Below are 18517 nucleotides of genomic sequence, written 5' to 3'. Positions count from 1 at the left end.
GGGCAGGTCATGTGATCACCACTATGTTTGGCTGCAGTCGGTTGGTTGCAGTGCATCCAGTATGGCCGGTGTGTGGTGATGGCAGTTACACATCATTACTATGGTAACAGAGCAGGACAGTCTGTTACATCATCACTGGGGGCCTCTGCTGACAATTCATTAAGGCAGGGGTCCCCAAACTACGGCCCGCGGACTGTTTCTATCTGGACCCCGTTGCCATCGACAGTCGGGCAGGGGCCTCTTTCTGTCACTGTATAGTGCTCAGAAACATCCATTCGATGCAGCCATTACTGGAGCGATGTGGCCGGAAGACAGCCCCGGCGAACATCGCTCCATGAACTAGGCTGCGCAGGTGCGTGACGACGTAATCGCGCGGCCGCGCACCCCTTCCTACCTGGCCGCGGCAAGAAGATAGAAGACGCATAGCGGTAGACTCAGGTGAGTACAAGGGGTTTTTTTTCAAAACGGCAGTAAAAAGATTGAGGCGGCTGGGGGCATGACATAATTAATTATGGGGGCATTATAGGAAATAATTAATGGTGGGGGGCAGCATAGGAAATAATTAATGGTGGGGGGCAGCATAGGAAATAATTAATGATGGGGGGCAGCATAGGAAATAATTAATGATGGGGTGCAGCATAGGAAATAATTAATGATGGGGGACAGCATAGGAAATAATTAATGGTGGGGGGCAGCATAGGAATTAATTAATGGTGGGCCAGCATAGGAAATAATTAATGATGGGGGCAGCATAGGAATTAATTAATGGTGGGGGGCAGCATAGGAAATAATTAATGGTGGGGGGCAGCATAGGAATTAATTAATGGTGGGCCAGCATAGGAAATAATTAATGATGGGGGACAGCATAGGAAAAAATAATGGTGGGGGGCAGCATAGGAAATAATTAATGATGGGGTGCAGCATAGGAAATAATTAATGATGGGGGACAGCATAGGAAATAATTAATGGTGGGGGGCAGCATAGGAATTAATTAATGGTGGGCCAGCATAGGAAATAATTAATGATGGGGGCAGCATAGGAATTAATTAATGGTGGGGGGCAGCATAGGAAATAATTAATGGTGGGGGGCAGCATAGGAATTAATTAATGGTGGGCCAGCATAGGAAATAATTAATGATGGGGGACAGCATAGGAAAAAATAATGGTGGGGGACAGCATAGGAAATAATTAATGATGGGGGGCAGCATAGGAAATAATTACTGATGGGGGACAGCATAGGAAATAATTAATGATGGGGGCAGCATAGGAATTAATTAATGGTGGGCCAGCATAGGAAATAATTAATGGTGGGGGGCAACATAGGAAATAATTAATGGTGGGGGGCAGCATATTAAATAACTAATGGTGGGGGGCAGCATAGGAAATAATTAATGGTGGGGGGCAGCATAGAAAATAATTTATGGTGGGAGGCAACATTTGAAATAATTAATGATGGGGGGGCAGCATAGGATATAATTAATGGTGGGGGCAACATAGGAAATAATTAATGGTGGGGGCAGCATAGGAAATAATTAATGGTGGGGGGCAGCATAGGAAATAATTAATGATGGGGGGCAGCATAGGAAATAATTAATGGTGGGAGGCAGCATAGGAAATAATTAATGATGGGGGCAGCATAGGAATTAATTAATGGTGGGGGCAGCATAGGAAATAATTAATGGTGGGGGGCAGCATTCGAAATAATTAATGGTGTGGGGCAGCATAGGAAATAATTAATGGTGGGGGGCAGCATATGAAATAATTAATGGTGGGGGGCAGCATAGGAAATAATTAATGGTGGGGGGCAGCATATGAAATAATTAATGACGGGGGCAGCATAGGAATTAATTAATTATGAGGGGCAGTCTAGTAATTAATGGGGGGGGGAGCATATTCAATAATTAATGGAGAGGGGTCCCAGTATATTAAATAATTAATTGACCTAATTAATTGGGCCAATATATAAAATAGTTCACAAGGGGGTGCAGTATATTAAATCATTAACTGAGGGGGGCCCAGTGTATTACAGATGCGGTCACATGTACCGCTATTTATTTATAAACTTTAGTCCGGCCCTCCAACGATCTGAGAGGGACAGTCAACGGCCCCCTATGTAAAAAGTTTGGGGACCCCTGCATTAAGGGATCAAGATTGGCACAAGGGCCGAGTAGAGTCTTGTTACGCCCCTGGTGCCCCTGGTGTATCCTGATTGATCTTGATGGTGGATTTCTGTGACTTTTCCTGGCACGGTTGGGTACAGATCCGGTCGGACATGATACATAGGGAGACATTTTGCACCCAATCAGTAAGGGCAGAAGATGATGAGGCCGGGGCAGTGTCCTCCATGGAGCTGCACAGTTTACACTACAGAGAGTTTCCACAAATGAAAAGCTCATGCAGCCATCGGGTTTCTGAGTATGTACACGGGAGGGTAGGGTTACAGCTGTTCCCGGAATTCCTCTTGATTTCACTTTGGTAACCCAATCCAGCTGATACAAGGAGGGGGAACTATTATTTTAGGAAGGTAAAGAGGGGGTTGCAGAAACATATGGATTTTATTTGAAGTATCTTGAAAGCTGAATGTTGCCTTATGTTTTGCTAGAGAAGACTGCAGGATAATGCAGATTTCTACAGATGTGAAGGGGTTAATACAGAGGCTGCCCCAGGTTATGGCAGAGTCAGTGGCCAAGGGTCCGGCCTGGTCTCCAATGCCCCTTCATCTGATGGTAATCTCCTACATAAGCTTATTGGTGGGCACCTCCCAAAGGATCAGACTGATAGATTTCAATATGCCTGATCCTTTAGTTCTCAGGGGCGAGGAGATGCAGCCAGAGGTTTTTGGGTATTGGTTTATCCTTCCCCCTTCCCGAAAACCAATGCTAACTTGCTGAGTGTGCACAAGGGAATTTGCGGTGAATAGTTGTCGGCCATAGAGGCTCCGCTCATGACTTGTTTCTGGATGTTTGTGAGGATTTATTTTAATTATCTGTCATTTTGTATAGTTATTTCTCCCCCAGACTGTAAAAACCTGGCAGAACATGCTTGAGCTGTATTTTATTATTGGGCCCTGTACATAGCTTTTTGCATATGTTGATTTTTAATATTCCTTATTTTTCGGACTATAAGGTGCACCGGATTATAAAGTGCACTGGAGTATAAGGCGCACCGTCAATAAATGCCTGCTAAAACTTTTGAGGTTCATATATAAGGCGCAGCGGATTATAAGGATGAATGACCAGCAGGTGGCAGACCTGTGCACAGTACAAGGCAGCTGTTGTCTGTAAGTACAGTACATATATAAGGCGCACTGGACTATAAGGCGCACCTGATTATAAGGATGAATGACCAGCAGGGGGCAGACCTGTGCACAGTACAAGGCAGCTGTTGTCTGTAAGTACGGATCATATATAAGGCGCACCGGATTATAAGGCGCACCTGATTATAAGGATGAATGACCAGCATGGGCAGACCTGTACACAGTATACGGCAGCTGTTGTCTGTAAGTACGGATCATATATAAGGCGCACTGGACTATAAGGTGCACCTGATTATAAGGAAGAATGACCAGCATGGGCAGACCTGTACACAGTATACGGCAGCTGTTGTCTGTAAGTACGGATCATATATAAGGCGCACTGGACTATAAGGTGCACCTGATTATAAGGATGAATGACCAGCAGGGGGCAGACCTGTGCACAGTACAAGGCAGCTGTTGTCTGTAAGTACGGTTCATATATAAGGCGCACTGGACTATAAGGCGCACCGGATTATAGGGATGAATGACCAGCAGGTGGCAGACCTGTGCACAGTACAAGGCAGCTGTTGTCTGTAAGTACGGTTCATATATAAGGCGCACTGGACTATAAGGCGCACCTGATTATAAGGATGAATGACCAGCATGTGGCAGACCTGTGCACAGTACAAGGCAGCTGTTGTCTGTAAGTGCGGTTCATATATAAGGCGCACTGGACTATAAGGCGCACCTGATTATAAGGATGTATGACCAGCAGGTGGCAGACCTGTGCACAGTACAAGGCAGCTGTTGTCTGTAAGTACAGTTCATATATAAGGCGCACCTAATTATAAGGCACACCGGATTATAAGGATGAATGGCCAGCAGGTGGCAGACCTGTGCACAGTACAAGGCAGCTGTTGTCTGTAAGTACGGTTCATATATAAGGCGCACTGGATTATAAGGCGCACCTGATTATATGGATGAATGGCCAGCAGGTGGCAGACCTGTGCACAGTACAAGGCAGCTGTTGTCTGTAAGTACAGTTCATATATAAGGCGCACCTGATTAAAAGGATGAATGACCAGCAGGTGGCAGACCTGTGCACAGTACAAGGCAGCTGTTGTCTGTAAGTACAGTTCATATATAAGGCGCACCTGATTAAAAGGATGAATGACCAGCAGGTGGCAGACCTGTGCACAGTACAAGGCAGCTGTTGTCTGTAAGTACGGTTCATATATAAGGCGCACTGGGCTATAAGGTGCACCTTTGATTTCTGAGAAAAGCAAAGGATTTTTTGTGCACCCTATAGTCCGAAAAATAAGGTTATTTTACAGTCAAGATGTAATTTCTTTTCGACACATAACAGCCCTTACATGACCATCAGCCTCTACTCGGAGACGTTTACCACACGTGTCATTTTATCTTTGCTTTTACTGCAGGTCACTACCAACCAGTGATGTGAATTTTCTCTTATTATTAACCTTCTCTTCACCAGACAATGGGACAGATGTATTAAAAGTGCGGCAAACTACACGGGGTGAGCCCTGACCCATGTTATTCAATAATCACGGTGCCCCCTGCACGGCTCGGGTAGTGCGCACCACCTATTTTTAGGCGCACCTTCAACATACAGCATGAAACACAATTCTCTGTATTAAATGTGTTGCAAACTCTGACGGATCAGTAACAGCCGCATTAGGTGCACATTATTTCTGTCTTGTCGGACACGGAGCAGCCGCGACACAAAACTGGCGCAGACACTTTATAAATACGTGTGCCAGTTCCAAAGACTTTCTTCTCGATGCAAATAATAAAAACTTTACAAATTTCCCATATTCCCCCTGCACATGCACAGGGTCGGCTCCAGGTGTCAGTAGGCCCCCGGGCGGCAGAGCCTCTGTGGGCCCCTTTGCAGTGAACTCACATGGAAGCATTAAAAATTCAGAAACTAAAATAGTCTCCCTTTCCCTAAAATATTCCCCAGTTTATCATTACAAAGAGTGTCCTGGGTTATTTTATATACAGCCCCATAATGGTTATTTTATATAGGTTCCCCTCACACACTATAGATTCATTAGGTACAGCCTTATGTGGGCCCCCCAGCAGCTCTGGGCACCGTCCCTTGCCTAGGTATGCCCATTGCTGGCGCCGCCTTGCACATGCACACTCTGCTCGGCCATGTGTGTATATGTCACAAATATGGAAGGTTAATAAATGGCTACAAGGTGTTTCTGCAAGATCCTGCTCTATAACATTCAGTCTACAGATAGGACACTATGTACAGTCTACTCCGCTCTTCCTGCTCTATAACATATGGACGACAGGTAGGACAATATGTACAGTCTACTCAGCTCCTGCTGCTCTATAACATTCAGTCTACAGATAGGACACTATGTACAGTCTACTCAGCTTCTCCTGCTCTATAACATATAGACGACAGGTAGGACAATATGTACAGTCTACTCTGCTCCTCCTGCTCTATAACATGTGGTCTACAGATAGGACACTATGTACAGTCTACTCCGCTCCTTCTGCTCTATAACATGTGGGCTACAGATAGGACACTATGTACAGTATACTCCGCTCCTCCTGCTCTATAACATGTGGTATACAGATAGGACACTATGTACAGTCTACTCTGCTCCTCCTGCTCTATAACATGTGGTATACAGATAGGACACTATGTACAGTCTACTCTGCTCCTGCTGCTCTATAACATGTGGTTAGGACACTATGTACAGTCAATTAAGCTCCTCCTGCTCCACTCAGCTCTTCCCTTTCATTATTGAGTGATATCTGATAAAACTATGCACAGTACAGAGAGCAGGTAACTTCAAAATCCATATTTGCCCCTAGGGTCTGCTTTAAAGAAAAAAATATCTTGATTGAGGGGGTCAGATGCAGGGGTCAGATGAGGGGGTCAGATGCAGGGGTCAGATGAGGGGGTCAGATGCAGGGGTCAGATGCAGGGGGTCAGATGCAGGGGTCAGATGCGGGGGGTCATTGTAGGGGTGGGAGTGGGTTTGAATTGTTTAATTTAATTTTTATTTTTAAAAAACTGTATAATAAAAATACTTTGAATCTAATCTTGACCATAATATCCAATAAGATGAAATCCATCCGTGATATTTAGAAATGCGCATGTACAATGATCACTTACCTGTGGACAGTCCTTGATATAATGACCTTTGTTGAAGCAGAGGTGACACAGATAGTTTGGAGGGGGCCTCTTGCTGGGTTTCCTGTTCTCCGAACTGAGTGAGATTTCGGAGAAGTGCTCGGTTAGTGAACTCAGCCCGTCCACAATGTTGTTCAGAGATCCATAAGGAGATGCATTTTTATAGAGGCTGTTACTCAGGGCCTGTTTGAGGTAAGGAGAAAAAAAAAAGGAGATCAGAATTTGGAAACATTTTTTAATGAAAAAATACCAGCAACTTCACAACACAGATAAAAAAAACCAAAATGTACAAGACTGCATCTAGTACCAGACCCCCATATACCAAAATCTCCCCCCACTCCAAATCTCTCAAGAGAAACACTTTTATTTAAAGGAAACCTACCACTTAAAAGTGTTAGTTCTAACCCACAGATACATGGCTCAGGCTGAGCTGGTGCCGGAGAATATCTTCATTAATACTAGAAACCCCCGATTGCTGATTTATACTTTGTATTGAAATCCGTTTCGGCGCACCAGAGTAGGGCACAGCGCACCATGTGCGAGACCGTGGGTGCACCTTATTTGGAAGTGCCGGAGAGCCGGTGACGTCACCGAGACCTCGGGCACACTCGCGCCTGCGCAACTTCGCACGGGGAAAAAGGCAGCTCACCCTGAGCTGGTGCCATGTGTCTGTGGGTTACAACTAACACTTTTAAGTGGCAGGTTTCCTTTAATTATTATGAAGTGGTTTCCAATTCATCCAGTCCAGTCCAGTAGTGACAGATCTCATCACAGCAAATGTTTCATGCCTTTGGTATGAAGGTACGGAATCAGGAATTGTTCCTGCCGGGGCTGTTGTGTCGGACTCCAACTCCACCAAAACGGTCTCTGACTCCACAGTCCTGTCACTCCAGAAGCGCTGAGACGGCTATTCTTTCCCAATGCCTTATTCCCCCGATCTGTAGCAGAGGAGCTTCACTACTGATGGAGATTTTTCTGGCTCCTGATCGTGGCACATACAACCAGTGGGGGACACAGAGTTGAATGGCACATACAGCAGAGACGCTAATGCAGTGCCGTGCAGGGAGGTGAAGAGACGCCGGGTAAAGAGATGATTTTTTTTGTTTGCTCTTTTTATGGATCAACCAAGTTTGTGTGACCGGGGGCTATGAGCAGTGATTTTCCTACAGCTATAAGCTACAAAGCTTTTCCTAACAGGGAGCTCAAATTTTGCATTGCTCTCACCTGGTGAAATCTGTTTCCATGTATAGGATTTGTATAAATCCCATCCAATACGATTGAGGCTATAAATGACTAAATAATAATTAGAACCCAGGGTGATAACCTCTTGTCTGTCCCCGGTCTTAGGGTATCTGAATATGTAACAAACTTTTCTGCACACGTCACTTATTTCTGCAGATCATGGGGTGGAAATGAAATGATGATCATCCCTGGGGCAAAATCACGGATCAGTTTTCAGCTGATTTCTGATGTTTGTGGGTACAGCCATTGTAATTGTGCAGAAAGACTTAGAGGTATCTTTTCTAGTGTAAAGACAACGAAATTGTCATAATTCCTAATAATGTATCCGTGTTACACAAAGGCCCTCACAAGATACAAAATATAGAGATCCTATTTCAGCTGGTAATGATATTACACTGAAGATCAATAACTTTATCTGGTGAATCCTTGTCAACATCTACTGAGCATGAAGAATTTTCCGTGGTGTAAAAGGTTTGGAGGATTACGATGAACCGACCCTGTGCGTGGTAAATAAAGAAAATTATTGGGGAAGGCTACAAAATTAAACCTGACCAAATAACTGGCAGAACATTGCAAAAGGATTTCCAGAGTACAGCAAAACAACGTCCTGTAAATGTTTGTTCAGGTTTTCTTTGTTTCCACATTTATGCATTGAGATCAATAGAAGTGGTTCACTATTATTGTAGTATCATCTATTGGATGAAACATCCCTAATTATGGATCCCTCCCCTTTAGAATAGTTTATCAATTTGGGACGCCACAAGACTTACCAAGAGCCGATTGAAGTCACCGTCTCTGGGACGGAAGGGAGGGCGTGGGTGGCTATGTTAGCACGCAGTAGGCGTGCATAATTAGTAACTGAAAGAGTGTTGGTCGCCTGTGTGACCTCCAAAAGAGCATATTTTAAAATAATTTCCAGAATAAAAGTGTTTCAAGATTTGTCCTGCAGTCCAGGACAGACAGCCCTCAAGTAAGTGTATTTGGTTTAAATGTTGTCTAACACTTTGGTAGATTTCCTTTAAGTTTAACCATAACAAATACTTTCCAGGTAAAATTTGTGGATTTTTAAGAACGCTAGTCTCAGTTTTATTGTGGTTTTAGCTCCTATAACTCAGTGATGGTCAGTGTAAAATCCCAGTGTGTGAGATACTAAGGAGACACTTCATGATTCCTCTGTGCTGTGAGATGATGTAAGCTGACAATGTGCTTAGATTTTCAGGGTTCAGGTTTATCTACACTTTCATTTAGCTTCTGAACTGTCTACTAGTATCTGACACATAGAAAAAAAAAGAGAGGAGACAAATATAAGACACAATAACACACTGAGCTCTGCAGCCTCATCTAATGAATAAAATAGAGTCAGCACTGCTATGTCACCCCCTCCACTATGTTCCAGAGTTTATCTTGTTTGTAGAGCAGCTGCTCCTGTGTCCTCTTCACGCTGCTGTAGAAGCCGGCATAAAGAGCAAGCTCTTTCACATTAATGACGGGAGTCAGCTCCCTTCAGAGAGCCAATAGATCACATAACCCTGCCCCTAAATGTATCAACATGCCCCCTTTAACCTGATAAAATCAGGTTAAAAGTTGTTTGAGTGGGGGACTGTCTGGACTGAGGCTCCCTATTATATATTTAATAGTTAGCTGTTCAGGAGCCAGAAGAGCCGGCTCTTTTTAGTGAGCGGAACCTAATGATCCTGCTCACTACGAAGAGCCGGAAATCCCATCACTATGCAGAAGCATGTATGATAAACCAGGAAGTGCCTGTGTCTATAGTGCTCTCTACTTCCTGTCCAGCTCCTGCAATGCAAGTAAAACTAGAGGAAATTTTCCAGCCATAGTTAGAATATTTACGGTTGGATCCAAGGGCTACCAAAATTGTAAACACCAGGACTGATAGAGACAAGTTGTAATTATATCTGTGAAATGTTAATAACATTAAATTAGAGAATGTGCTATTTTATTCTCCTGAGTATTTGTAAGAATCTTGACTTTGTGGAAAGATCTCTTTAAGGTTCTCTACAGGTTACATTGGATCAAGGAATAGACATTTGGATCGAGTCATTGCTGTCTCTGTCCATTAACTTGAATATCTTTCACATAACTATTATGAGGCTTACGAGACGCTTACAATCCAGAAATATGTACAGAGCTGCTAAATATTGTAGCCTCCCTCCCTTATAAGAAAACTGAGCAGACACGAAGCTTCATGACTGGGCCTCGAAATAACCCTCAGCATATCTATCTTGTGCCGAGCATTCGTCCAGAGGGCTCGGCTTGTGCTGAAATAGACCGGGATACAGGATTCATGGGCAGCTATTTAAAGCACATTTTGAGATTCCAGTTCCCCATTCACAGCTCTGCACAGACAAACAGACTAGTGCGGCCTCCTGCTATAACCTCAAGGAAACATTTTTAAAGTTTAGAGGACCACAAATTGGTGAGGGGGCGATTAGGAGAAACTCTTCCTTTTCCAATACTGGTGGACACTTAGTTTAATAAAAGGCTTTAGATGGATTTATTATGAGCTTTCTATGAATACCTTTAGAAAAAAAAAAAGTATTATCATTCTCGGATTTATCCAGGGTTATATTATTGGGAGAGCAAAAGGGTTAATGCTCAAGGCCATCTATTAGATCAGTGGTTAGCACTACAGCCTTGCAGCGCTGGGGACCTGGGTTCAGATCCCATCCAGGACAACATCTGCAAAGATGCCTGTGTGCAGTTAGCTGAGGAGCTGTGTCTTTGCAAATCTGTGAATGAAGAAGTCTCCTGGAAAGATTAGTGAGGTAGAAGATCTCCCCTGACTTTGATACTGCAGAACTTTCTGTCTCTCTCTGCACCTCAGTCTGTGTTATACACTCCCCTGCAGAACCCTCCTTCCTACACAGCATGGAAGCTGTTAACCCTTAGAGCTCACACTTCCGAGTACATGTACATGGTTAGTAACTTCTGTGTAAAGTTTATTTTCCCCACAAATCAATAGCTCTTGGGATGTAAAACTACTTTCCCTATTATTTTTGTTGCCTATATACAGCAGTGTCTTTGCTATAACCCTCAGTTTTTCGCAGTGCTGCAGTAGCTGTTTCCTCTGCCTGTGCTGACAAGTCTGTATTATAAACAAATATACAAACTGTATGGACTCCTGGAAGGGGAAGAGCTGCTGCTCCCTGCTCACAGGGGAGGAGGTTGCGTGATGGAGCTCTCTCTGTGTAACAGAGGTGGGTATGTGCAGAACAGTGATTACAAATGTCTCCTGCACAGAATAGTGAGGTACATGATCTCCTCTGTTCCCTATCAGTCCCCCCATCCCAGTCTGTGATTTTACAGAACTTTCTCTGTCTCTCTCTATGCACCTCATGCTGCAGCCTCTCCCCCATCTTGTCATGGGCATCAGCTCTGTGCTATTAACCGTTAGTGCTCACACAGCACAGGCTACACACTGCATGTAACTGGTTTATGATTTCTTCCATTACATGTTCCCTGCTCCTCCATGTGATGGAAGCTGCCAGGCTGTCACCATAAATAACCTGTATGTGCCCTGTGCAGTGCTCAGTGAATTTACTTGTGGAAAACTAAATTGATTTAATTCTAAATTACTTTAAAAGAGAACAAAAGGTATTATGGGATCTGTGGGCAAGCTAACTGGCCTCAGCCTGAGGGCATAGACAAACAGACATTAGTCTCCGCCCACTTCACCTCTTGTGAGAAAGATTTTTGTCAAACACTTTCAGAACAGAAAATGCCAGAACTTTGAAAAGAAAAGGGTGAACAGCACAAAGTGGGAATCGTTCTGTTTGTTTTTAACTAACGACTCAAGACGATAAAGATCGTCCTCATTAGCAGTCTGTTGCCACATAAGGACAATCTTTATCGTCTTCGGATCACGCTGGTACTGTTAGTGTGCCAGCAAGATCCGCAGCAGGAGACCGCTGTTACATACAGCCTGGTCCCTGCTGCGTCTGCTCCACATGGAGATCTCTCCGTGCCGGGCAGTTTAACTCCTTAACTGCCTTGATCGAGGACTCACGCAGCAGCTAAGGAGAGAGATGAAGAGCTCCCTCTGTCGCTCCCCCTGCCCCCTGCAGAGTAATCGCAGGGTGTCGGGGAGTTGCCATGGCAGCCAGAGGTCTGACAAAGACCTCCGTGCCTGCCATGTACGGTGGTCTTTAAAAGAAAATAAATTAAATAACTACCCCAAACGCAAAACAGGTATTGTCGCGTCTGTAGCGATTTTGGCCAAGCATTGATTACATTGTTGTATCCACATTGTCAGGGGTGTAAAAAATTAATTAAAAATTGCTATTTTTGTGCTTCCTACCTCCCAGAGATATGTAATAGAAAGTGATGTCGGATGTACCCTATAAAGTATCAATCTAACTGCTACCTTTTACCATAAAAATGATCCCACTGGAAAATACAAATCTTGTCGCAAAAAACAAGCCCTCATATGCCCATGTCAGATAGTATTTAGTCAAATATAGTCCTGTTAATATCATTTATTATTTGCATTGTCTTCATGTTTGGATTTCATTTTGAACTTATACGTTATTGGTTCCCTGTTTGAAAGTAGTGGAGGAATCCATAATTAGACTTTGGAAAAATACTAAAATGTTTTATCATTTACTGCAGTGTTTATACAACTCAGTTTCACAATAATCGAATAACATTTTTGTAGGTTTTATAAAACTCTTCCCATGTCCTACCCCAGATTGCAAAATATTCAGGATTTGTCCCAGCTGGAACAGTAAAACTAATATAATTTCCACTTTCCAAATGTTTTATTATTAACAAAATGAAAATAACTTAATTAGCTGCAGAGAAAGCAAAACAATTATCTTAAGAATATCATTTTTAGTTTTTTTTATGATTTATTTTTCACCTCTGAATTAAAGGTACAAATTCAATCTTTGCCCAGGAAAATCCCCAGGTGGAAGACTGATAAAGGGGGGTTTGGGGATTGGGTTTTTATTCAGTTCCTATGGGTTTCAGTGGTTCTGTCCAGCCCCTTAGTCTGTGCTGTTTACCATAAGCAGCCACTCCAGTCCTTCATATATCACAGGAACCCTCGCAGATACTTATATACAAAAAGACTTTACTAACAACATACATGTGACAAAGTAACTACATAAAATACAATACAAAATACATAGAGAACACAACTGCACACAAACCTCTTTTCCTGGCCCCTTTTGGATCCAGTAATGTGTATGTATATACAATATAATCTAACACTACAGAAGCTCCTGGATATACCCTGAAGCAGGAGTCACATCCAATACCTGACCGTATACATGTACATATAGAGACTCATGTACAATAGCATCTATATAATTACTCCTCCAATACACGTGCAGGGCACAGATCCACGTGTGAGTGGGATACAGGATGTACATGTAGTTACACTAATATATACACACTCACTGCAAACACTTAGCTATGTATATATATGGTAAAACACATAACACCTGGAATATCTATAGGTACACGTATAAAGTCTACTATGTTATAATAACTTCTATGTTATAATTACTCTTATAAAGTTATATACATACACAGACAGCACACACAATATATGACCTGGTTCCTTAGGTAAGTGCTATTCATCCAAGTGGGCGGCCAGGAAGCAAGAGACCTTGATTTCTGCTTCTTCCACCTTAAATATCCCTTTGTGTAGTCCCTGCCCATCCCCTTATAACTCCACCCTAAGACCCTCTCAGGATAGACCCCAGTGTGTGCAGGGAATCTCACACCTGGTTCATGGTGGCTTCTTACTGTTCAAAGCCTTTTGATATGTGAATGACCCAATGGCTTCAGTACACACTGACATCTCACCACATAATATCAGTGGCTGCTATCAGTATATACTGTATCCATTTACACTATATGTAATATATATAATAATAGAGCAGAGGGTCCAGTTATGAATAATGTCCCCTGTAACAAAGACACAATGAGGAATAATGTAAATTCTCTTTGGAATGTCAACAGTTTAACCCAGGAAGAGGTACGGCGCCGCCTCACAACCACTAAAGTAGACAAATCACTGGGCCGAGATGGGATACATCCCCGAATTCTGCCTAGACAGACCGTTATTTTTAATATTTGAAGATTCACTGAGGACTGGTTATGTTCCACAGGACTGGCGCATAGCAAATGTGGTACCAATATACAAAAAAGGATCAAATAGCGATCCTGGAAACTACAGACCCGTGAGTCTAACTGCTGTGGTGGGGAAAATATTTGAGGGGTTTATTAGAGATGCTATCCTGGAGTATCTCACTGTGCACAACCTTATAACCCAGCGTCAGCATGGTTTTATGAGGGATCGGTCCTGTCAGACTAATCTGATTGGTTTCTACGAGGAGGTAAGTTCAAGACTGGATCTGGGGGACGCTGTGGATGTTGTATATCTGGACTTTTCCAAAGACCTTTGATACAGTGCCGCATAAAAGGTTGGTACATAAAATGAGACTACTGGGAATAGGAGAAAATCTGTGTATCTGGGTAAGTAATTGGCTTAGTGATAGAAAACAGAGGGTCGTCATTAATGGCTCATTCTCAGATTGGGTTGATGTTACCAGTGGAGTGCCACAGGGGTCAGAATTGGGGCCACTTCTTTTTAATATTTTTATTAATGACCTTGTAGTGGGTTTACACAGTCAAGTTTCAATATTTGCAGATGATACTAAGCTGTGTAAAGTAATAAATATACTGAGTAATAAATATAATAAAAATACTGAGGTCGATAGTTTAGCATTACAGAGGGATTTGTGGAAGCTGAAGGAATGGGCAGAGAAATGGTTAATGAGGTTTAATGTAGATAAATGTAAAGTTATGCACTTGGGCCATTGAAATAAAAAGTATAATTATGTTCGAAACAGTCAATTACTTGGTAAAACTGGAGCTGAAAAGGACTTGGGGGTATTGGTGGATGGTAAACTTCATTTTAGTGACCAGAGCCAGGTGGATGCTTCTAAAGCAAATAAAATCATAGAATGTATGAAGAGAGGAATAGATTCTCATGATAAGGACATAGTTTTGCCCTTATACAAATCCCTGGTCAGACCACACATAGAATATTAAGTACAGTTTTGGGCACCAGTGTATAAAAAGGACATAGCAGACCTGGAACGGGAGCAGAGGAGAGCGACCAAGATTATTAGGGGAATGGGGGGACTAGAATACACTGACAGATTACAAAATTTGGGATTATACAGTTTAGAAAACCAGGACAAGGGGGCATCCTCTGCGCCTGGAGGAGAGGCGATTTTACCATCACCATATACCGGGGGCATCCTCTACACCTAGAGGAGAGGAGATTCTACCATCACCATAGACAGAGGCATCCTCTACACCTAGAGGAGAGGAGGTTCTACCCTCACCATAGACAGGGGAATCCTATACACCTAGAGGAGAGGAGGTTCTACCATCACCATAGACAGGGGCATCCTCTACACCTAGAGGAGAGGAGGTTCTACCATCACCATAGACAGGGGTATCCTCTACACCTAGAGGAGAGGAGGTACTACCATCACCATAGACAGGGGGCATCCTCTACACCTAGAGGAGAGGAGGTTCTACCATCACCATAGACAGGGGACATCCTCTACACCTAGAGGAGAGGAGGTTCTACCATCACCATAGACAGGGGGCATCCTCTACACCTAGAGGAGAGGAGGTTCTACCATCACCATAGACAGGAGGCATCCTCTACACCTAGAGGAGAGGAGGTTCTATCATCACCATAGACAGGGGGCATCCTCAACACCTAGAGGAGAGGGGGATCTACCATCACCATAGACAGGAGGCATCCTCTACACCTAGAGGAGAGGAGGTTCTACCATCACCATAGACAGGGGCATCCTCTACACCTAGAGGAGAGGAGGTTCTACCATCACCATAGACAGGGGGCATCCTCTACACCTAGAGGAGAGGAGGTTCTACCATCACCATAGACAGGAGGCATCCTCTACACCTAGAGGAGAGGAGGTTCTACCATCACCATAGACAGTGGGCATCCTCTACACCTAGAGGAGGGGAGGTTCTACCATCACCATAGACAGGGGACATCCTCTACACCTAGAGGAGAGGAGGTTCTACCATCACCATAGACAGGAGGCATCCTCTACACCTAGAGGAGAGGAGGTTCTACCATCACCATAGACAGTGGGCATCCTCTACACCTAGAGGAGGGGAGGTTCTACCATCACCATAGACAGGGGACATCCTCTACACCTAGAGGAGAGGAGGTTCTACCATCACCATAGACAGGGGGCATCCTCTACACCTAGAGGAGAGGAGGTTATACCATCACCATAGACAGGAGGCATCCTCTACACCTAGAGGAGAGGAGGTTCTACCATCACCATAGACAGGGGGCATCATCTACACCTACAGGAGAGGAGGTTCTACCATCACCATAGACAGGAGGCATCCTCTACACCTAGAGGAGAGGAGGTCCTACCATCACCATAGACAGGGGGCATCCTCTACACCTAGAGGAGAGGCGGTTCTACCATCACCATAGACAGGGGGCATCCTCTACACCTAGAGGAGAGGAGGTTCTACCATCACCATAGACAGGGGGCATCCTCTACACCTAGAGGAGAGGAGGTTCTACCATCACCATAGACAGGGGGCATCCTCTACACCTAGAGGAGAGGAGGTTCTACCATCACCATAGACAGGGGGCATCCTCTACACCTAGAGGAGATGCGGTTCTACCATCACCATAGACAGGGGGCATCCTCTACACCTAGAGGAGAGGAGGTTCTACCATCACCATAGACAGGGGGCATCCTCTAGGGGGCATCCTCTACACCTAGAGGAGAGGAGGTTCTACCATCACCATAGACAGGGGGCATCCTCTACACCTAGAGGAGAGGAGGTTCTGCCATCACCATAGACAGGGGGAATCCTCTACACCTAGAGGAGAGGAGGTTCTGCCATCACCATAGACAGGGGGCATCCTCTACACCTAGAGGAGAGGAGGTTCTGCCATCACCATAGACAGGGGGCATCCTCTACACCTAGAGGAGAGGAGGTTCTACCATCACCATAGACAGGGGGCATCCTCTACACCTAGAGGAGAGGAGGTTCTGCCATCACCATAGACAGGGGGCATCCTCTACACCTAGAGGAGAGGAGGCTCTACCATCACCATAGACAGGGAGCATCATCTACACCTAGAGGAGAGGAGGTTCTACCATCACCATAGACAGGGGGCATCCTCTACACCTAGAGGAGAGGAGGTTCTACCATCACCATAGACAGGGGACATCCTCTACACCTAGAGGAGAGGAGGTTCTACCATCACCATAGACAGGGGGCATCCTCTACACCTAGAGGAGAGGAGGTTCTACCATCACCATAGACAGGGGACATCCTCTACACCTAGAGGAGAGGAGGTTCTACCATCACCATAGACAGGGGACATCCTCTACACCTAGAGGAGAGGAGGTTCTACCATCACCATAGACAAGGGGCATCCTCTACACCTAGAGGAGAGGAGGTTCTACCATCACCATAGACAGGGGGCATCCTCTACACCTAGAGGAGAGGAGGTTCTACCATCACCATAGACAGGGGGCATCCTCTACACCTAGAGGGGAGGAGGTTCTACCATCACCATAGACAGAGGACATCCTCTACACCTAGAGGAGAGGAGGTTCTACCATCACCATAGACAGGGGACATCCTCTACACCTAGAGGAGAGGAGGTTCTACCATCACCATAGACAGGGGGCATCCTCTACACCTAGAGGAGAGGAGGTTCCACCATCACCATAGACAGGGGCATCCTCTACACCTAGAGGAGAGGAGGTTCTACCATCACCATAGACAGTGGGATCTTCTACACCTAGAGGAGAGGAGGTTCTACATCACCATAGACAGAGGACATCCTCTACACCTAGAGGAGAGGAGGTTCTACATCACCATAGACAGGGGGCATCCTCTACACCTAGAGGAGAGGAGGTTATACCATCACCATATACAGGGGACATCCTCTACACCTAGAGGAGAGGAGGTTCTACCATCACCATAGACAAGGGGGCATCCTCTACACCTAGAGGAGAGGAGGTTCTACCATCACCATAGACAGGGGGCATCCTCTACACCTAGAGGAGAGGAGGTTCCACCATCACCATAGACAGGGGCATCCTCTACACCTAGAGGAGAGGAGGTTCTACCATCACCATAGACAGTGGGATCTTCTACACCTAGAGGAGAGGAGGTTCTACATCACCATAGACAGAGGACATCCTCTACACCTAGAGGAGAGGAGGTTCTACATCACCATAGACAGGGGGCATCCTCTACACCTAGAGGAGAGGAGGTTATACCATCACCATAGACAGAGGACATCCTCTACACCTAGAGGAGAGGAGGTTCTACATCACCATAGACAATGGCACTTTCTCTGCTGCAGGAAGCTGCCATGTTGAACTCTATGTACATGTTCAGGAGAGGCCTGGATGACTTTCTGAAGAGTAAAAATATCACAGGTTATGGGAAAAAAACATTCCTTTAATTCTTAAAGGTTGGACTTGATGGACTTGTGTCTTTTTCCAGCCTCATATACTGTGAACCCCCAAGATAATTTTTTTGGGTGCATCTGCTTATGTCCCTGACTCTTCTGGTGCCTCTTCTGTTTCCCAGTGCTGCCACTTCCTGGTCCCTATTGACATTCTGGAAATGCTGTTCAGCCATTCACTGGTTTATAACTGGCTGAGCAATCATTTCCTGTAAGGAACCAGACAGTAGAAAGAAGTAGTAATAAAGCTGCAGAGGCTGGAGACTAGAGAGGTCTCCATTCACCTTCCATTCCCCATTGACTTCAATGTAAGGAAGGTTCCTAAATG

General features: G+C 44.6%; 1 protein-coding gene across 1 annotated transcript in view; it reads right to left on the bottom strand.

Annotated features, from left to right (window-relative positions):
* The window catches only part of ZCCHC24 (zinc finger CCHC-type containing 24), a 72932-nt gene that overhangs the window by 32742 nt on the left and 21673 nt on the right, over positions 1-18517 (bottom strand). The window contains exon 2 of the mRNA XM_072129874.1: positions 6396-6596. Coding sequence (XP_071985975.1) covers positions 6396-6596 — 201 coding nt within the window. The remainder of the gene's footprint in view (positions 1-6395; positions 6597-18517) is intronic.

The sequence above is a fragment of the Engystomops pustulosus genome, chromosome 11, assembly GCF_040894005.1.
Source record: "Engystomops pustulosus chromosome 11, aEngPut4.maternal, whole genome shotgun sequence".
NCBI classification, from domain to species: Eukaryota; Metazoa; Chordata; class Amphibia; order Anura; family Leptodactylidae; genus Engystomops; species Engystomops pustulosus.
This window is presented reverse-complemented; position numbering and strand designations above follow the sequence as displayed.